Source organism: Camellia sinensis, chromosome 3 (genome assembly GCF_055761805.1).
Source record: "Camellia sinensis isolate YWXY chromosome 3, ASM5576180v1, whole genome shotgun sequence".
Lineage (NCBI taxonomy): Eukaryota > Viridiplantae > Streptophyta > Magnoliopsida > Ericales > Theaceae > Camellia > Camellia sinensis.
In genome coordinates this window covers 180,332,644-180,350,092 of record NC_138963.1, presented here as the reverse complement: position 1 = coordinate 180,350,092, position 17,449 = coordinate 180,332,644, and the positions used below count along the sequence as shown (strand labels likewise).

The 17,449-nt window shown below is 35.7% G+C and overlaps 1 protein-coding gene across 2 annotated transcripts; it reads right to left on the bottom strand.

The window, feature by feature from the left end:
- Positions 1-750: 750 nt before the first annotated feature.
- On the bottom strand, positions 751-9,216 carry LOC114287659 (uncharacterized). 2 transcript variants are annotated; one of them, XM_028231090.2, is made up of 6 exons: positions 8,587-9,216; positions 6,014-6,098; positions 3,573-5,192; positions 3,160-3,372; positions 1,400-1,603; positions 751-1,183 (listed from the first exon to the last, which is right to left on the bottom strand). In XM_028231090.2, the coding sequence occupies exons 3-6, from the start codon at positions 4,551-4,553 to the stop codon at positions 1,034-1,036; spliced, it is 1,548 nt and encodes a 515-aa protein (XP_028086891.2). In that variant the 5' UTR covers positions 4,554-5,192; positions 6,014-6,098; positions 8,587-9,216; the 3' UTR covers positions 751-1,033. The 2 variants fall into 2 exon arrangements, 1 of the variants encoding a protein (XP_028086891.2); XR_014364836.1 differs by having other exon boundaries at positions 1,048-1,183; positions 1,330-1,603.
- Positions 9,217-17,449: the final 8,233 nt, after the last annotated feature.

The window sequence follows — 17,449 nt, the reverse complement described above, 5'->3', positions numbered from 1 at the left end:
ACTTTCTATTCTGCATATTTTTCCGTGCACTAATTTTGTGCGCTTAACAAAACTCAAGCCTCATAGACTTGTGCACTAGCAGTGCAAAGCTATTTTGTTTAGTAAGGATATGTTAGATATTAGATAAAAACCCAATCGTCTCTATTACCAAATACAATATACTTTTTATATAGGGGGTTTTATTGTAAAAATAAATATTGAAGAGTGAAAATCAATAAAATGAGAGATGTAGCCTTGGGGCTTTTTGTGCCATGTCACTACAAGAATTAACACTTTTGGCAACAAAAAAATTGGTCGTTAAAAGTCTATTTTTGGTAGGCAAAAGTTATCCGCGACCAATTTTTTTGGTCGCTACTTTGGTCGCCAATTGAGGGTCGGCAAAAGTAATTTGCGACCAAAATTTTGGTTGGTCGGCAAAAGTTAGATTTGCTGACTAAATTTTTGGTCGCTAAATATTTAATTTCCGCGACTAATTCATTTTGTCGCGAAAACACTTTGGTCGCGAAAAGTGATATTTTCCCGGCCAAATATCTTAGTCGCCAATTGACACATTTCGCGACCAAAAAGTTTGGTCTCCAATTGACACATTTTGCGACCAAAAAGTTTGGTCGCCATTTGTTACTTTTCGCGACCAAAAGTTTTGGTCGGCAAAAGTGAGTTTCCACGACCAAGAGTTGTTTTGGTCGGCAATAGATGTTTTTTTTGCGACCAAAACTCTTGGTCGGCAATTGTCATTTTTTGCAAAAAAAAATTATTTTGGATGCCGCGACTAATGAATTTGTCGCCAAAGCAGGAAAACAATACACCTGTAATTCCTAATAATTCATTCAATCCATAATAAACTTATAATTTTAAAGCATCATTCAAATTAACTGAATCATTAACATTCGACACAATACATAATTCATTAACATTCGACACAATACAACTATTCTAAGTTTTCATTCACAAGTCACATCCGTCTAGCATAACAATTTAAAACATAACTATTTGTTATCCATGCGCAGCTATCAACAAATAAAACTATAAGAATTCACAATGCTGATATATATTTGTTCCTGATATATATTTGAGCATCATCATCTGAATTTAGCCCAGCATACAAGAGACGAAGTATCCAGAGTCTGAGTGTCTTAAACTTCACAGTGCTGCTCAAAAAAAAAGTTTCAAATAATGGTATACACTGCAACCAAAGTCGGAAAATACTATAAGAATTCAGAATTGATCGATGTTACACGCAGAAAGGACACGAATTATATAGCTATTTCTTAGTTAATTGAATATGACTCTTGTCAATGAATAATAGAAATGAATGAATTGCACATAAACCTTATAAGGCCAACTGCTAAGCTAAATGACAATAGCATAAACTGATTCCTTGCAGTCAGAAAGCAAATACCTTCACATTCACCCTCAGATAGCGCAACAAAAAGTTACTTATGGTTAAATAATGATCATGTGAAGAGTCCAGTAATATGAAAGAAGCCTCTGCAACAAACATAGCAATGATAGAAGGAATCTCCTGCCAAGGATCTTCTATACCATTTTGCAAATACGTCAACAAAAGCCGAAGTCGCACTAAACCCTCCCTCTTTTGACACCTCTGTAATAAATAGTTAGAAATCGTTATGAACAAAGAACTTACAGATACTAAAGGAAAATTAATAACAAAACAGAGGAATATTAAAGACCTTCACAGATAATTTGACGTATAAAAGAAAATTATTCATCTCTCTCTCTCTCAATGTGGGAAAGAAAGAAAGGCAGACCACATATGTTTACAACAATTAAGCTGAAATTTAAAATAAAATAAATTAAAAAAAAGGTTCCTCCAACACTACAAAATACTGGATGACAGCAGCTGGAAATGTAAATGACAAATACATTAACGTTAAGTCATTAAATGGAAACTTTTGTTTTAAAAGGTATGTATAGGAACTTATTTACTGATCGAACAAAAACAGGGGGGGGGGGAAAGAAGAAGCCATATTTGTGCATGTATATCCCTTCCTGTCGCCACGCCCGATCCACTTGAATCCACCCTTACTGCCCTCCCAAACCCACCTTAGTCCCCCACCCCCACCCCCACCCCTTCCCCTTAAAATACCCATCACCATTGCCACATTCTCTAATTCATTTTTCACAACCAACGTGGCGATGTGTATTTTAATGATTCATGTCAGGTGGTTGATTCGTGCCGAGAAGGGATCGGCACACTAAATATATGCACTAAACTTTTTTGCACTCACTCTGGTTCATATTATTCTCCTCCAATATGGCACTTATATATATGTGTGTGTGTGTGGATTTCCAACTCTCTGGACAAATTTTGTGTGCTTGCATGTGATGAAAGCCAAGGTGTTAAAGCTAGCAGAAAGAAGGGGACAGGGTGGTGGGAGAAGGGATGGGCAAAAATGCCTTTTTATCTATGATTTTGACTTAACAATAATTAAATTCTCATACATAGTTTTGTAGAATACTTCCCATTTTATGTACTCTCTCTCTCTCTCTTCCATTTTATGTACATAGAATATTTTCCTATACAAATTCTCTAAGTAACACATATGTATCTATGTAATTATGTATTGGCCAAAAAAAAAAAAAGATATATACAATTCTTTATTTTTTAGGCTAATATAAAAAAAATAAATAAATTAGAACTTCAAATTATCACTTGTACATTTATATAAAATGGGCCAGGCCTTGGACAGGCTGAGCTATTTATTGCCCAAACTCAGCTGAATTCACTTTTGGGCCTAACTTTGTCCAAACTCAGACCGTTCCCAATTTAATATTGGCCTGGAATTGTATGGGTTGAACAGGCAGGCCTCAAGCTTAGCTGGCCCTATTGATTGATCTACTTATATGTATATGTAAGCATGCTTTTGCGTAGAGCAAACTAGAGAAAACAGATCACCAACATAGAGTTGAGTTTTGGGGTGTAGTCAGATGTTTCCTACAAACTCCAAAACTTTGACCCTCCTAAAAGCAAGTGCTTCCACAATCGCACACTGAACGTTAATGCAGCCTCATTCCAGCTTGAATTGTTAACATTACACACACAATAGGAAGAACAAATAACAACCCAAATTTATGAAAAATTTTGCAGTACTCACGGCATATTCCATAAACATCAATTTTGATGAAAGACAGAAGTACCTCTAATGCAGTCTTGAATCTTTCAAGAGCCTCATAACCCAATTTCCTCATCTCATCATGTGGTGAAGATATGCTAACGAATGCAATTGCGAGCAACCCTAAACTAGCAAACTCCATAGGCTCAATGTAACCCATTGACAGACTATGAATTGAGAAGCGCAATATGAAAACAGGATCATATATTAGTATTTTCTCAACATTTGCATAAGGTGTCTGCGTAGAATAAAATCAACAAATTAATCAGAATTGCAACTGGGCCATGGACAAGTTCATAATAACAATAATAACAACAATAATAATGACAATAACAAATTATATAAACAAATAGTTGAAAACTGCAGCATGCCATAAGAGGAGTTTTTGGGTGAATATGCCATAAGAGGAGTTCAGCTTCACTGTAGTCAGACAAATACCTCAGAATTATCATGCCGATACTTGGACAAGAATAAAGTTCCCTCACTCACAGTTCTATCATAAGAAAAATGTAGCATAGTAGTTGCACACACTTTGGGGTCAACAGGGAGGTTTTCCCTAAATTGACTTCTTCGGCGTTCTTCAACTGCTTCAACATCATTCATATTAACAGATGACAGATCCTGCTCCTGTTCTCGTTCTTTTCTTACTTTTATAGCAGTAGTTCTCCAAAGGTAATCCATCTCAGCAATGCTTCCAGAATTTGATTCATTAGCAGACTCAATTTCAAACATGAGATCATATATTTCCAAGTCAACTTCACTGAGTGTTGCACCATAAGAAGACAGAAGCAAGAAAACCAATTCTCTAGAATTCACACTGATGTATTTTTTGAAATCAAAACCACACTGCTGAGACGTGAAATGAAACAGTGCCCTAAGTAACTTAACAACTTCCAACCGTTTCATGTTCAGTTCAGATGTATTTTGTGGACTCATTTCCATATTAAGTGCACTTTGATAAGTAGATGGAACAACAAGTAATCTCAGAATGCTGGACATAGGCTTAACGATCACACCAAAATGAGAACCACCAGATGATTTGGAAACATAATGTATGGTAGGTGCAAACTGAGAGTGAGCAAGCAGCAGCTGAAGCACTAAACTGTTTGAGTTCCCATCAGATAGCAAAGTAAGAACACTTCGTAGCATCTTCAGTGTTGCAGGGTCCTCAAACCTATGAAGAAGAGACAATCTCACCAATTGTTCAATGAATGGAAGAGAATTCAATTTGATAAGACAATTATGCATCTCTCTAGTTAACTCCAGAATATTTCTTAGAATGAAGGCCTCCAAAAACATGAACAAGAAATAGTTTGTGCCAATGACTTTTCCAGAGTCCTCAGACTTTGAGGGGCATTTCTTGACAATCAACTGCCAAGTCCACACCAATATGTGCCAAGTCCACACCAATATGTTCATAAACCGAAATCTGACGAGTCCTCTTTATTAGATCTCACTTCTGAATGAATCTCCTTCATATTCCCATCTTCCCCCGGCAGAGACTGAATCTGATTATCCTTTTGAAATAAAAGCATCCTACAAAAGTATATCTTTGCAACAACTCTATTTACAAGGTTTAAAGACTGGTTAAGTGAATAAGCATCAATCTCACTAACATCACAATCTAGGATAGTGTCAAGTGCACCAGAATGTGGACAAATAGAATCAAATAACTTCAACTGCTCTTTCAATTTCACAGCATCTCTGTTCAAGGAAAAGTAGTACCGAAGCATAAGAATTACCTTTCCCAAGAGACTGTCAAAGACAAGATTAAGAAGTTCCTCCATAGATGGAGACAAGAACTCAGTACATTCTAGCTTAAATATGTCCCCAGAAACATAGCTCTTCCAGTCTGAGAAACAGCTCAAGAGAATCTTGCTATAGAAAGAAGATTATTTCCAACACATATCTGAAACTGCTCCCCATATTTCATGGAAGATGACTGTAAGTACAACCAGGCAGTAGGCAGAAGCATCATAAAGTCATCATCTGAACGAGTATTGTTAGATGTTCTTTTAATCACATTGCCCTTGCGAAGCAAATATTTATTCATCATATCTGAAAACAAGTTTCCAAAGACTAAATAATTAAAGGGGCTCACTTCAGTAAGATGAAACAATATGTTAGCTCTAGTCATGTTAGTATTGTGGATGCAGCAAGAAAGTACTTTTATCGGAGTGTTTACTATCACCCTCGATATATCCATACTTAGAGGAATGTGCTGGTTTTGCATTACTTTATGTATGTTTGCGACATTAACAGTTTTCAACAAACATATATCTGCAGCATCTAGCTCAAAACACATGGCATTTTCAATAACTTCAGAATAAATATTCTCAAACAGAAGAACATCAAACAATACCAGTTGGATCTAAATAGGACTGTGGAATGGTTATCTGTGTTACATGACTCTTCTATAACCAGTTGGATGACTCTTCTATAACCAGTTGGATGACAGTTTACATGACTTTTCAACAAACACAATCTTCTGGAAAGTCCATATAACCAGTTGTTTGCAATGATTATCTGTGTTACATGACTCTTCTATAACCAGTTGGATCTTATAGGACTGTGTAATCTGAACCCGAATCTAATACTACGTGATCCAATTTTCAAGCACAACTTTGTATTGAATGGGCAATTTTATGTTTGTTGCCTTAATAACAATTTTATGTGGTTCAAATGAACAAAAATCAATCATATTAAATTAAAATAGATTGTCAGAAAAACAAACTAGGGAATTCGACATTCATATTGCAATAATAAAAAAAATATATTCTAGTCCAAAAAACAAATTTATTCTATCTCCAACTATGCTCATTACTCACAATCAAAGGATTTCAAGTTGAAAAGAACAATTAAAATTAAAAACAACCTACCTCGCAATAAAAACTTGTTGCTTTATTGTAGCAAAGAACTCTCTAAGTCCACCATTGTAGAAGTAAAGGGGAGGAAAGGGCAATCCTGCAAATATTTTCAGCTGTAACAGATGCCATTGAAGGTAAATAAAGTGCTAGTGAAAAAAAATCATATAGCATAGACTAAGGATTCATCTGATGATCTATGTGCCATAGATGCTTCAACCACATACAGGCAATTAGCATTATGAGAAACCATCTGACATTAGTACAAGTGCAAAGGATAACACAATCAACAACGGTAGATCATACTAAAACAAATATGATGCAAACATTATAACCATAGCTTTACAAAAATGACAAAAACCTGAAGCAAGGTCAATTGACAAGATCATGAAAGAAAAATACAAAAAAGGATAGAACTCAATTCCCCTAAAGCTACTGACATAAAGAAATGACATGAGATATTCTAAACATCACTAGAGGTCCCATTCATCAAGAGGCAGCATTGGAGCTTAACTAAACCCAGCTTAAAAACAAACATGGAGCTCTCTTGAGACAGTTCAGTGAAAGTTTGCTCTGTTTCCAGTTTTAGTAAAGCATCTTGAGGTGGAGATTTAGCCTTTGGTCTACAGAATATGAGTACATTTGAGTGGTAGACTATTAAAAGGAACAATCAACCAAAAGAAATTGAGTCCAGCATGAAGACAAATTATATATTTAAAAAGCACGGTCAACCCTTTAATAATTACCTAATAAGTTCATAAACTTCAATAATTCATAAGTTTTAAATTTGGTATTGTGGTGGACGATTAATAAATCAATTTCTAAGAGAATAATTTGTGTTGATAGACTGTTAGTGAAGCAAAAAGACAAAAGTTTGATTTTCAAGATAATTTTTACACATTTCTAAACACTTTTACATATTTCTATACTCTTTTACCAATTTCAATACACTTTTTACACATCTACCAACATTAATGACAACCCTATGGGCAGTCGTTAGCATTTTCCATTAATTATTTGTATAAAAAAAATGTAGACCACTATAAAGATGTATATGAAGATTCTTACTGTGTTTTCCAACAGGACACCTGGCAATTGAACCATTTCTACATCTCAAAGTATATTGAGACTGTATCGATCCTCTAATGTTATTAATATGAGTGTAGCCATCTCACACCACAAAGAATTAGTTTCCTAGATTGAAGTCCATTTTCCTGACTTAACATTCTATTCTTAAAGAGAGCCAAAGTTTTACTTTTAAAATTCTACGATCAAATTCACAGGTGACTACTTATGTTACAGTTTCACTTCCATCTCCTAATACATACATACATACATCTAATACCATTAACTTATGTTGTGTAACGAGACTCTCCTTCCATTACTTTTACAATTCTTAAATTAAATGTTCTTTTATCAAGTATCCTAGTAAGAAAAGAAATCTATTTGACTAATTTTCACTCCACTTTCAAATGCAATTAATTATTAAATGTTTATCCCTCTTCTTAAAAGTATATGTTTGTAAAGAAAGAAGTATATCATTGCAAATCCTAAAAGCAATAGATTCATCATTGCTCTCTTCAAATCCATAACCCACATGCACTGCCTCACATCCCCTATTACCTCTCCCTATGTGGCAATTAAGATCAAGGGCTATAAAAAAAATCCCTCTTTGCTAGGTATCGTATGTACTAATCAATTCAAATCCTCCCAAAATTATCGTTCCATAGATTCATCTAATCCTATTTGGGGAACATAACTGCATAGGCATTAATTATATTTAGTGTCTCTTCTCCTAACACTAATTTCACTCATATTCTCTCCTTTTCTTTTTAACCAAACATTTCTTCTTTTAGATTTTTTACTTTTTATCTACAATTGTCTACACTCCATTTCCGCAATTCTCTTTTCCAATATTTTTTCATTTTTCCTAAATTTTTTCACCACCCATTTAGTTTCTCATAAACAAATAAAAGCAATTCCCCATCTAATCATGGCATCTACTAATTCCATCCATTTACATATATTCCGCACTTGTCAATGTATCATACTCTTTTGAACTAGTACTTTAGTTGCACTTGTCCATTGAAGTGAATGAAAACGTGCTCACCATACCCAGGCACCAGTGTATAATTTTGATATAATATAACAGTGACCATGTAATCAACAGAGAGAGAGAGAGAGAGAGAGAGAGAGAGAGAATGTCAAAAAGGGGTTAAGAATTACCCGCAACCAAATTAGCTAATCCAACAGTGTTTAAAGCCAAACACCCGGGAATAGGGATAAGACTTAATTTTTGACAAACGCACAAGCATATTATTAGTTTTTGGCCATTGTCGGGTATCAATTATGTAGTCCTATAACCCCAAACAAACACTAGCAAACAAACTTGCAGACCCGAAAAACCCAATTGGCAATGCGGTCAGTTTAAATTTGTATACCCAAAAAGACTCGAAATTTTCAACCCTAGTCACTAGATCCCCATAACCAATTCCAGTCACCACTACGAGGATATAAACATACAAACATATATACATACATATATATACACATAATCAAAGTGATAAGAAAGGAGGAGGAGAGTATACCAGTGCAGATCCAATCGCCGATACGGGGGAGCCATTTAGAATCGGCGGGGGTTTTGGTGTCGACGAGAAGGGGGCCTGCTTACATCTGTTGCAGAAGGACCTGAAGGCATAGTTGCGGTACCTGCATCCACCGCACTCTCAATCCCCTTCTCTCCCTTCTCCTCCCATCTTCTCTGTAACTCTCTCTCTCTCTCTCTCTTAACTCAGGACTCAGGGCCACAGGATTTTGGCCTCTGCCTCCCCTTCCTCCGCGACTACCTGACCCAGATCGACCTCCAATAGGTGTATAAACCTTCGAATCAGCCATACCACCACCAACTCCATACGATTAAGCTGTTAGGGTACAAGCTGTTAGAGTATACCAGAGAAGATTTAGGGTAGAAGCTGTTAGGGTTGAAGTTTTCTCTTGGATAAGATCACACGGGATCAGAAACTCCCGATCCACACCAAACATGGAAGCCTTCATACGATTAAGCTCCTCTCTTCACTCCTCAAAGGGCTTCGACTGAGTAACTCGCCGAAACGGATCCCCCTGTGCAACCTCCACCGAAGCTAACCCCAACGATGCAACCCCTTTCTCTCTTTCATTCATCGCGATAATATGACTCGTCAACCCTTCCATAGATTCCACAAAGGAAGAAGGGTTCAAATCGGCCTCACATACACAAAGGCTACTCACTGGATTTGCCTTTTTTTTAATTTTTTTTTTCTGTTTTCCAGGTACAAAACGACGTCGTTTTTTGATTAGCGACCAAATTTTTTTGGTCGCCAAAAAATTTCATTTCCCCCCTCCGGACTGTTCAAATTTCCCTCCCAAACTTTTGGCGACCAAAAGACCAAATTAGTCGCAGAAAAAGTACCTTCGCCGACAAACTTTTTTAGTCGCCAAATCTCAATCAACGGCGACTAAAATATTAGTCGCTAAAAATACAAATTTGGCGACTAATTTTTTTTTGTTGCTGAAAATAAGGTTTTGGCGACCAAATTTTTGGTCGCCAAAAAATATGTGACCTTCGGCGACCAAATTTGTAGTTGGTCGGCAAAAGCATACCACTTTCTGCGACCAACTCATTTTTTTGTCGCCAAAATATAGCTTTCTGCGACCAATAATATTTGGTCGCCAAAAGTAATGATCATTCGCGACTAATTAATATTTGGTCGGCAAATGTCATTTTTTGGCGACCAAATTTTTTTTGGTCGGCAAAAGTGGTCGGCAAATGTGTGAATTCTTGTAGTGTGTGTGTATGGTAGTAGCCAAACCACACACACATGGTGTGGCTTCTCTCTTTATTGTCATCTTATTTATATTGTTTTGTTTTGTTTTGTTTTTATTTTTATTTTTCTTGAGTATAAACCTTGTAGCACCAAAAAATGTTGGATTCTTTTATATTGATTTGAAAAGGCAATGTTGGGGTGCTATTTTCCATTGAATAATTATGTATAAATTACCAAAATGGTTCAAATATGATGTTGGTTTATGACATTTGGTGAATAGGGAGGGAGGTGGTGGTTGGCGGGGAAGGAGGCGGTGGTTTATGATGTAAAGCAATTAACATGTTAGGAAGAGTCCATGACAAGCTTGATTCACTTTTTTTTATTACAAATAACATCACAAATTTCATCAAATGATGTACTGCAAATTTGTTAAACAAGACGCAAAGAGTGATAACTTATATATTGGCTGCTAAGCCAACAGTGACAGAGATATGGTTTGGTGGAGCATGTGTATTTGTATTCGTAATTTAGTTAATACAATATACTTTTTTTTTTCTTTTTTTTTTTCAAGATTAGAATTTTTCTTTTGATTAAGAAATTTGTCAACAGCTAGAAATTTCTTTTCTCTCTCCTGACCTAAAAGTATGACATAGCTAGAAATCCTGAGCTAAGGGCACCTAAGGCCAACTTTGAGCTTGAATTTTATTTCCTTTCCAAATTCAAATAAAAGCTCTCCAAAAAAATAAAAAGGAAAGAATTGGATTGTGAAACTGACTTTTTAAGAAAATTGGCCAATTTTCAATGTGAAAAATCCAGAATCTACCAAACAGTCACCAAACTTTTAGATTTTCTTGCCACATTAATGTTGGAGAAAATGCTAGAGACCTACAATAATGAGACAAGGTAGTTGGACTTGAGTGTGTAACAAATCAAAAGTTAATACCTATCATGTCGCATCATTATAGGTATAAAATTAGGGAAACTTTTTTAGGGGTCTCAAACATTTTCCTTGACGTTGATAATATGGAACCAAGTTAATGACATTAGAGGTGTGTGTTGGTTGGTTCCATACCTTAGTATGTTCAAGTGCAGACTGAATGACATAATTGGCAAAAGGGTCTCGCAGCAACTATTCAAAGTGAGGCACCGAAACATATTCTTGGGTGGCTCTCTTCAAAGAACTTTAAGCATTTTTCAACCACATTGCTGTTGAATTTTTGGATGGACAGGTAAACGTAGTGACCTTCAAACTGAGAAATCAAGCTAGTAGCAGCTAAAGGGATCTTAAGCTCCATAATATATTGGACAACATAATTTCTGGGATACAAAAAAGGAAATATTAAAGTCAAAATGCAACCATAAACTATGGCCCAAAGCCTTGGATAAATAATCGCAGCAACCATTAATTGACCAGATTGGTACTTTGGTAGAGGTTTAGGGGGATGCATATAATATAATAAATAAAAATTATCTAGTGACATGTAAGTTAACCATCAATGTACACAATTAAGAAAAAAATCACAACTATAAGATTCCAAACCCATATATTATGAACAGAATCACTATTGAGGCACAGGTTTAAAGGGCTCTACAAAACCAAGCAGCTTGATTTCTATAAAATAAGCACACCTGCAATAGCCTAAGAATACACAAAAATATGGCCAAATAACAACACATTGATTGAGATCGTAGTACGAAAAACTTCATGTATGAAATTGCCCAAGGGAAAATTGGTTTATCATAATGAAATGCGAAAGCATTAAGGCATGACATTTCACCAATTAAAGAATTAAAAAGATGATAATTATGATGATTTGATGATGATGATGGCAATGATGAATACTAAATAAAGATGTTAGCGAATGAATTAACTGTTAACAGAAGATTTGGACCCTAAATAGAGCCTACAGAAGGATTAATGTTTCAATAGCTGGGATTAAGGCTTTTGTAGTATTAAGCTTTTAAGATTATAAAGAGTGTAGACATTTGAACTATTATATTGTTATTCCATCACAAATTAAATTATATAAACGTATTTATTGATGACAAAGTAAGTAGTTGATGGGAATAATGTTAGAGATACAATTATTTTATTTTCCAATGTAAATAGTAAAATGACCCATCAACTACATTGATTCAGGTTGTGTTTGGATCTTGGATTTGGTTAGGAATTTAGAAAGGGAAATGGAAAAGGTGAGGGAAATGTGAATGAAATATAATTAATTTTTTTCTTCATTTCCCTTTCCCTTCCCAAATCCATGATCCAAACACATAGTTAAGATTTTTGTATCAGATTACACATGCACACATGCATACATATTGCATAACAATTATTCCATCAAAGATATGGGCTAAGCTCCTGAACTAATTATCCAAAAGCATCTTGAGCAAGGATAAGCCCATAAGCAGCAATTTCTGCAGCTAACTTTTCTCGATATTTCCCCTCTGACTTATCAATGCATCGGTTCAAAACACAACATCCATGTTGAGGAGTTGCAATATTAACACAGAACTTTGCAGCAACGTCAAAAATAAACTACGAAGATTAAAAAAACAGAAAAGATAGAGAAGATTCAGAATCAATTTTTACATAAATATTAATCTTTAATGGATTGTGGAAACCATATCTTGCCTAAGGTTCTCCACAGGTTATAAACAGATTGTAGGACAAAGGTTTAGAATGTTTGAAAGGAACCGTGTTGTTACTGCTGTTAAGGAAAATATGTGATTTCCCATAAGTAAATCAATCAATGGGAATAAAAACTAATGCGGAAAAATTAAATCAAAAGCAACACAAGAATTTTACGTGGTTCCCTCAATGTGAGGTACGTCCACGGGATCGAAATCCGATTCCACTATCAACCAAATAGTTTCCAAACGATTACAAACGAGACACGAATGGTCTCACAAAACCACCCTTAGGTGAATTCCAAATAATCACAAATAAACAAAGAGGAAAGACCTCACCAAATAGATGAACCAAAATCTTCAGAACCAGAGTTGTAGAAGACCCAAAATAACAACCCAAATCAACACCGACTGCACGCCGAAGTCGTCAAAGCCTTTAAACAGTGCTTGAAAACAACCCATTGAATTGAATTAATATCAAACAAATTGTTGCTACACAAAGCAAAGTGGACCGAATTGATTACCAAGTGCAATCTCACCGAATCAATTACTTGCTGCTACTGCCCACGGTACACATAAACAATATTTATATATTGTTAAATCTTGGATTTGTTTTACCAAAATCCTAGTTGTTACCAAACTGAATTAGGTCTCCAAAAAATTTAGATATAATATATTAAAATATATTATACCTAAACCAAACCAAATTAAAATTCTTTAACAAACCAATTGGGTCTCAAACTCCAATAAGGATGTATACCTAACAGTTGCATGTTATTTTGAATGAAATACTCTGTTTTGATGGATTTTCATAAAAATATATGTTCTCAAGTAATATTCCAACAGTGTATACCATAAGAAAGAGGGAAAAAAAGAAGAAGAAAAATAGAAAAAAAAGTAAATAAATAAATTAAAAAAAAATAGATAAAAGACTAAAAGAGAAAAAAAAGAAGAAGAAGGGATAGTAGTCCTTACTAGAGAAATGCGGAGAACACCAGGAAAAATGATTACAGAATGTGTCAATTGTGTCATGCTTTGGCCCTCAAGACTGGTTTGAGGCTACATAATCAGGTGCACATTCATTTTATCCTCATGTATTTGCTTGTTATTTACTATATATGCTTGTATCCAAGCTAGGTACAGAAATACACTTATTTCATCAAGTATCCCATTCCATCCCATCCCATTCTACTGGACTGGCGATCAAACAAATATAACGTAAAATGCATCACATTGGGCAGAATATTTCAACCCAAATTGGTGTTGGAACAAAAGGGGAAAAGCGCACTTGTCCTAAAACTAAGCTCTGTCATTACTAATTATAACTACATGAAACAAAGCTTAATCTACCCAACTTAATTGAGCATTCTGTACAGAAGCTAATGATACAATATCTAAGGCTTTTATGCTTAAATGAAGCACTATTCTCCATTCATGTCAAGCACACACTGATATGCAAAATTTAAGACATTAGATTAAACATGAGCTGGATTGTCATTTTTGTGCAACTAATCAAAAGGGATGAAAATCTTTACCTTATTATCTTCCTTGCTAAGGCATTGTAAGCAACGTCGTATGACATGATTTCCATTCAAATCCTTAATAAGATCAAGAAAACCTGGTTCAAGAGCTTGCACAACTAACAAAACCTGCTATCCGGTTTTGAGAGTCTCAATCAACTTTTGCACCACGCAAGTGCTGATAGGTTGCCTTCGTTAACAGGTCCACAGAGGACCATGCTTGTAACGCCCTCAAAATAATAACATTAAACCCATCAAATAAAACATTCATTGACATATGAAATATCCACAATCTTCTATTCATCAGAGTTTCATTACAAAAGTATTACATGTTAACAACAAAAGCAAAATGCCCTACGGGCTTACAGCTTTCCAAGTTAACACTTGGTTACAACAAAAGAGTACTAACTTATCTACACCTTAAGCCCTCGGCTTGAATATACATGTAATACATCAAAAGGAACTTAAACAACAAAAAAAAAATCTGTCCGCCTCTAACCTCCCAAGCTATGACCTTGGAGGTGGCATGCTACCTATACCTGAAAATAATATTCCCATATAGGGTGAGCCACAACCCAGTAGAAATACACTAAACCAAATATGAACAATGACTAAGAGATTAGCAGTTGATAGGTGGCCAATACAGATATTTTCCCTTATCACATTCTACGGTTTCATGACATACAGGTCCATATTACAGTCCATTTTCCAATTCCTTTCAATTCTCAATTTACAACCATGGCTCAGAACCTGGCCAAACAACTCATATGAGACAGTAACTCATATCAAACACTTCCCATTTCATAATAGATAAGCATACTAGCTATATCACACAACAACAGATAAGCATACAAGCTATATCATTACTTCCACAGATATGCATATGAGCACTATCACACTTCCAATGACAAGCATATGAGCTCTGTAAACACAGTACTAGATAAGCATATGAGCTCTATCTACGGAGTCCATCCCCTATCTCCTCCCAACAACATCCGGTTTAGAGGTCCATCCCCTATCTTCCCCTAAACCGTGGAGTACATCCTCTATCTCTTCCAACACAACACAATGCATATAAACAATAATTATACACATCATCACGCAACACATAAATTTAATGTGTTCTTTTAATCAATCATAATCAATGACTCATTCCAGTGATTAGTTTCCGTTTGGCTAATCATCATGCATGGTCTACAACAATCACGACTATCCTCCACCGATAGCCCAAAGCAGTTATTTCTATACAGTAAATAAATGCTACAAATTGTTATAAAATCGACATTTCCAACTAGGTGAGTGACATGAGACCCAACTACACCCTTTAATCCCATGTATTCCCAATCTCAACATTTCTATTTCATAACCTCATTTCTCACGATTAATTAACCCAATTAATCAAACAATGTAATTAGGGCATTCTCCATAATTAACATTACAACCCTTAAGGTCCCATTTTCATCAATGATTCAACATTTATTCCATTTCTCTATGCCAAACATGCATCTAGGTTTATTATAAATAAAACCCCAACTTTTGTAAAATTACACAAAAGCCCCAAACTTTCACAAAACTACCAAACCAACCCCAACATCTCAAAATACTAAAATCTAAAGACAAAATCCATAGAGAGGAGTAGGATATCCCTACCTCAAATCCGGAGCCCCAAGGAAGAAGATGACAAAACCCAACGTGCTCCAAATCCCGAAATTTTCAGATTAAAAAGTAGCCATCGACGATCAACAACTTTTTTGTATAGGCCAAAGATGAGCAAATCACTCCTACTAGATCAAAACCTAGAGAGAAGGTAGAGTTCTAGAGTGAGAGGCTCAACAATGGTGTTTTTGGAAAAGTAGGAGAGAGAAGAGAAAGTGAAAAAGTGATTTGAAAAGTCAAAACACGGAGCTTTAACCCAGTCGCCCCGCTAGAGCGTCCAACGCCCCGCTCGAGCATCACTCTCAGACTCCCGCTCGAGCGGCAAATCCCCCGCTCGAGCTCCGGATACACACTCCCAGAACTTTTGCAGACAGGTCTCCCGCTCGAGCTCCCAACTCCCCGCTCGAGCGTCACTCACACAAACCCGCTCGAGCGGCCAATCCCACGCTCGAGCGTCGAACACTGCACAAGAAATACTGGATGGGTGAAACTCCCGCTCGAGCGGACAGGTCAAAATCTGGGCAACTAGTTTTAGTTTCTAATCTCAACCAACCTGTAACAAACCTGCCCTACACATCCTATAACTCAAATACAAAGTAAGAAAGGATGTACACAAGGTAATGATCAACTACTAACATCCACGGACACATGTCCGGATCACTATATAACAAGGGTAAACCCGGGATCGCTATAATGCTACTTGGCACTATTTATTCTAGCCCTATATGTTACGAAATATGGCAAAATTTCTTCTATTATATTTTATTTCTTTAGCTTAGAGTTTATTGAAATGGTAGGTTTTATTGGAGTACATATGTTTTCTCTGTTGAAACTGTTTGACCAAGTTACATGGTTTGGGTTTTTAGTCAGAAATGGAGGATAGTAGAATCAGCATCAAGGTCAAAAGGCAGCTAAAGAAGCCGGAGTCCTCGACCAAGGTATGCATACTTTTTATTTTCTTTTCTTTTCTTTTTGAGAAAGATATAGGAAATGAAGTGGTCCACTTCAAAAATAGTCCCACGTGGAATTTATATGGCATTTAGGTCAAAGAAGTTGGCAAACATTTGGGAGATGTGGAAATTGATTATTCTTATTTATGTAGCTATGTTTGACTTAGTATACGTGATTTTATTTTGTTGGAATATTTGTCTTTTGAGCAACTATGACACCCATGTGTCTGCTTATTTATGGTAATTTACCGCCACCACCACCTCCATTATTTTACATCCACATTATTGAGGGTGTAGGCATGGCAACTGATTGTTTTTTGCATACTATTTTACATCTATATAAATTTCATTCCACATGGCAAACAACCTTGGACATGGATTGGATTGCACAACAACAGTTGTCTACCTAAAATCCTTAATAGCAGGAAACTCCTGGCTCTTGCTTCTGCCCTTGCTCCCACTCCCGCTCTCAATCTGAAACTTTTTATTTATATAATATATATATATATATATATATGCCCAAACTCTCATAATGGGTACTAATCATGTGTTGTTTTTAGGGGTAACCATTGGTTCAATGGTTAAAATCTCGGCCTATTAACCTTGAGGTTATGAGTTCAATACATTGTACGTTTATGCCAAAGGTTTGTTATGTACCCAATTTAAACCCTCCAAACACCCATTAATGGGTATTAATTGGTCGTATTTTTAAATCTATATTTATGTTACTACAATGAGATTCCACTTCAGAATGCTATTGAACTTTTATTTTTTTAATTCTTCATCTTTTTAAAGCGTGTAAAATACTTGGATTGAGGTGGCCTTCAGCACAAGGAAGATCTATACTTTGAAATAGAATGTGTTGGACCATTTTAATATCTTTTATTTATTTAT

Coding starts and splice junctions, on each gene's coding strand:
- LOC114287659 (XM_028231090.2), bottom strand. CDS start 4,553: ATGAACATATTGGTGTGGACTTGGCACATATTGGTGTGGACTTGGCAG. Junction 1,604..3,159: donor GATTCAAGACTGCATTAGAG/GTACTTCTGTCT, acceptor TATTTATTACAG/AGGTGTCAAAAGAGGGAGGG. Junction 1,184..1,399: donor ATCTGAGGGTGAATGTGAAG/GTATTTGCTTTC, acceptor CTTTGGTTGCAG/TGTATACCATTATTTGAAAC.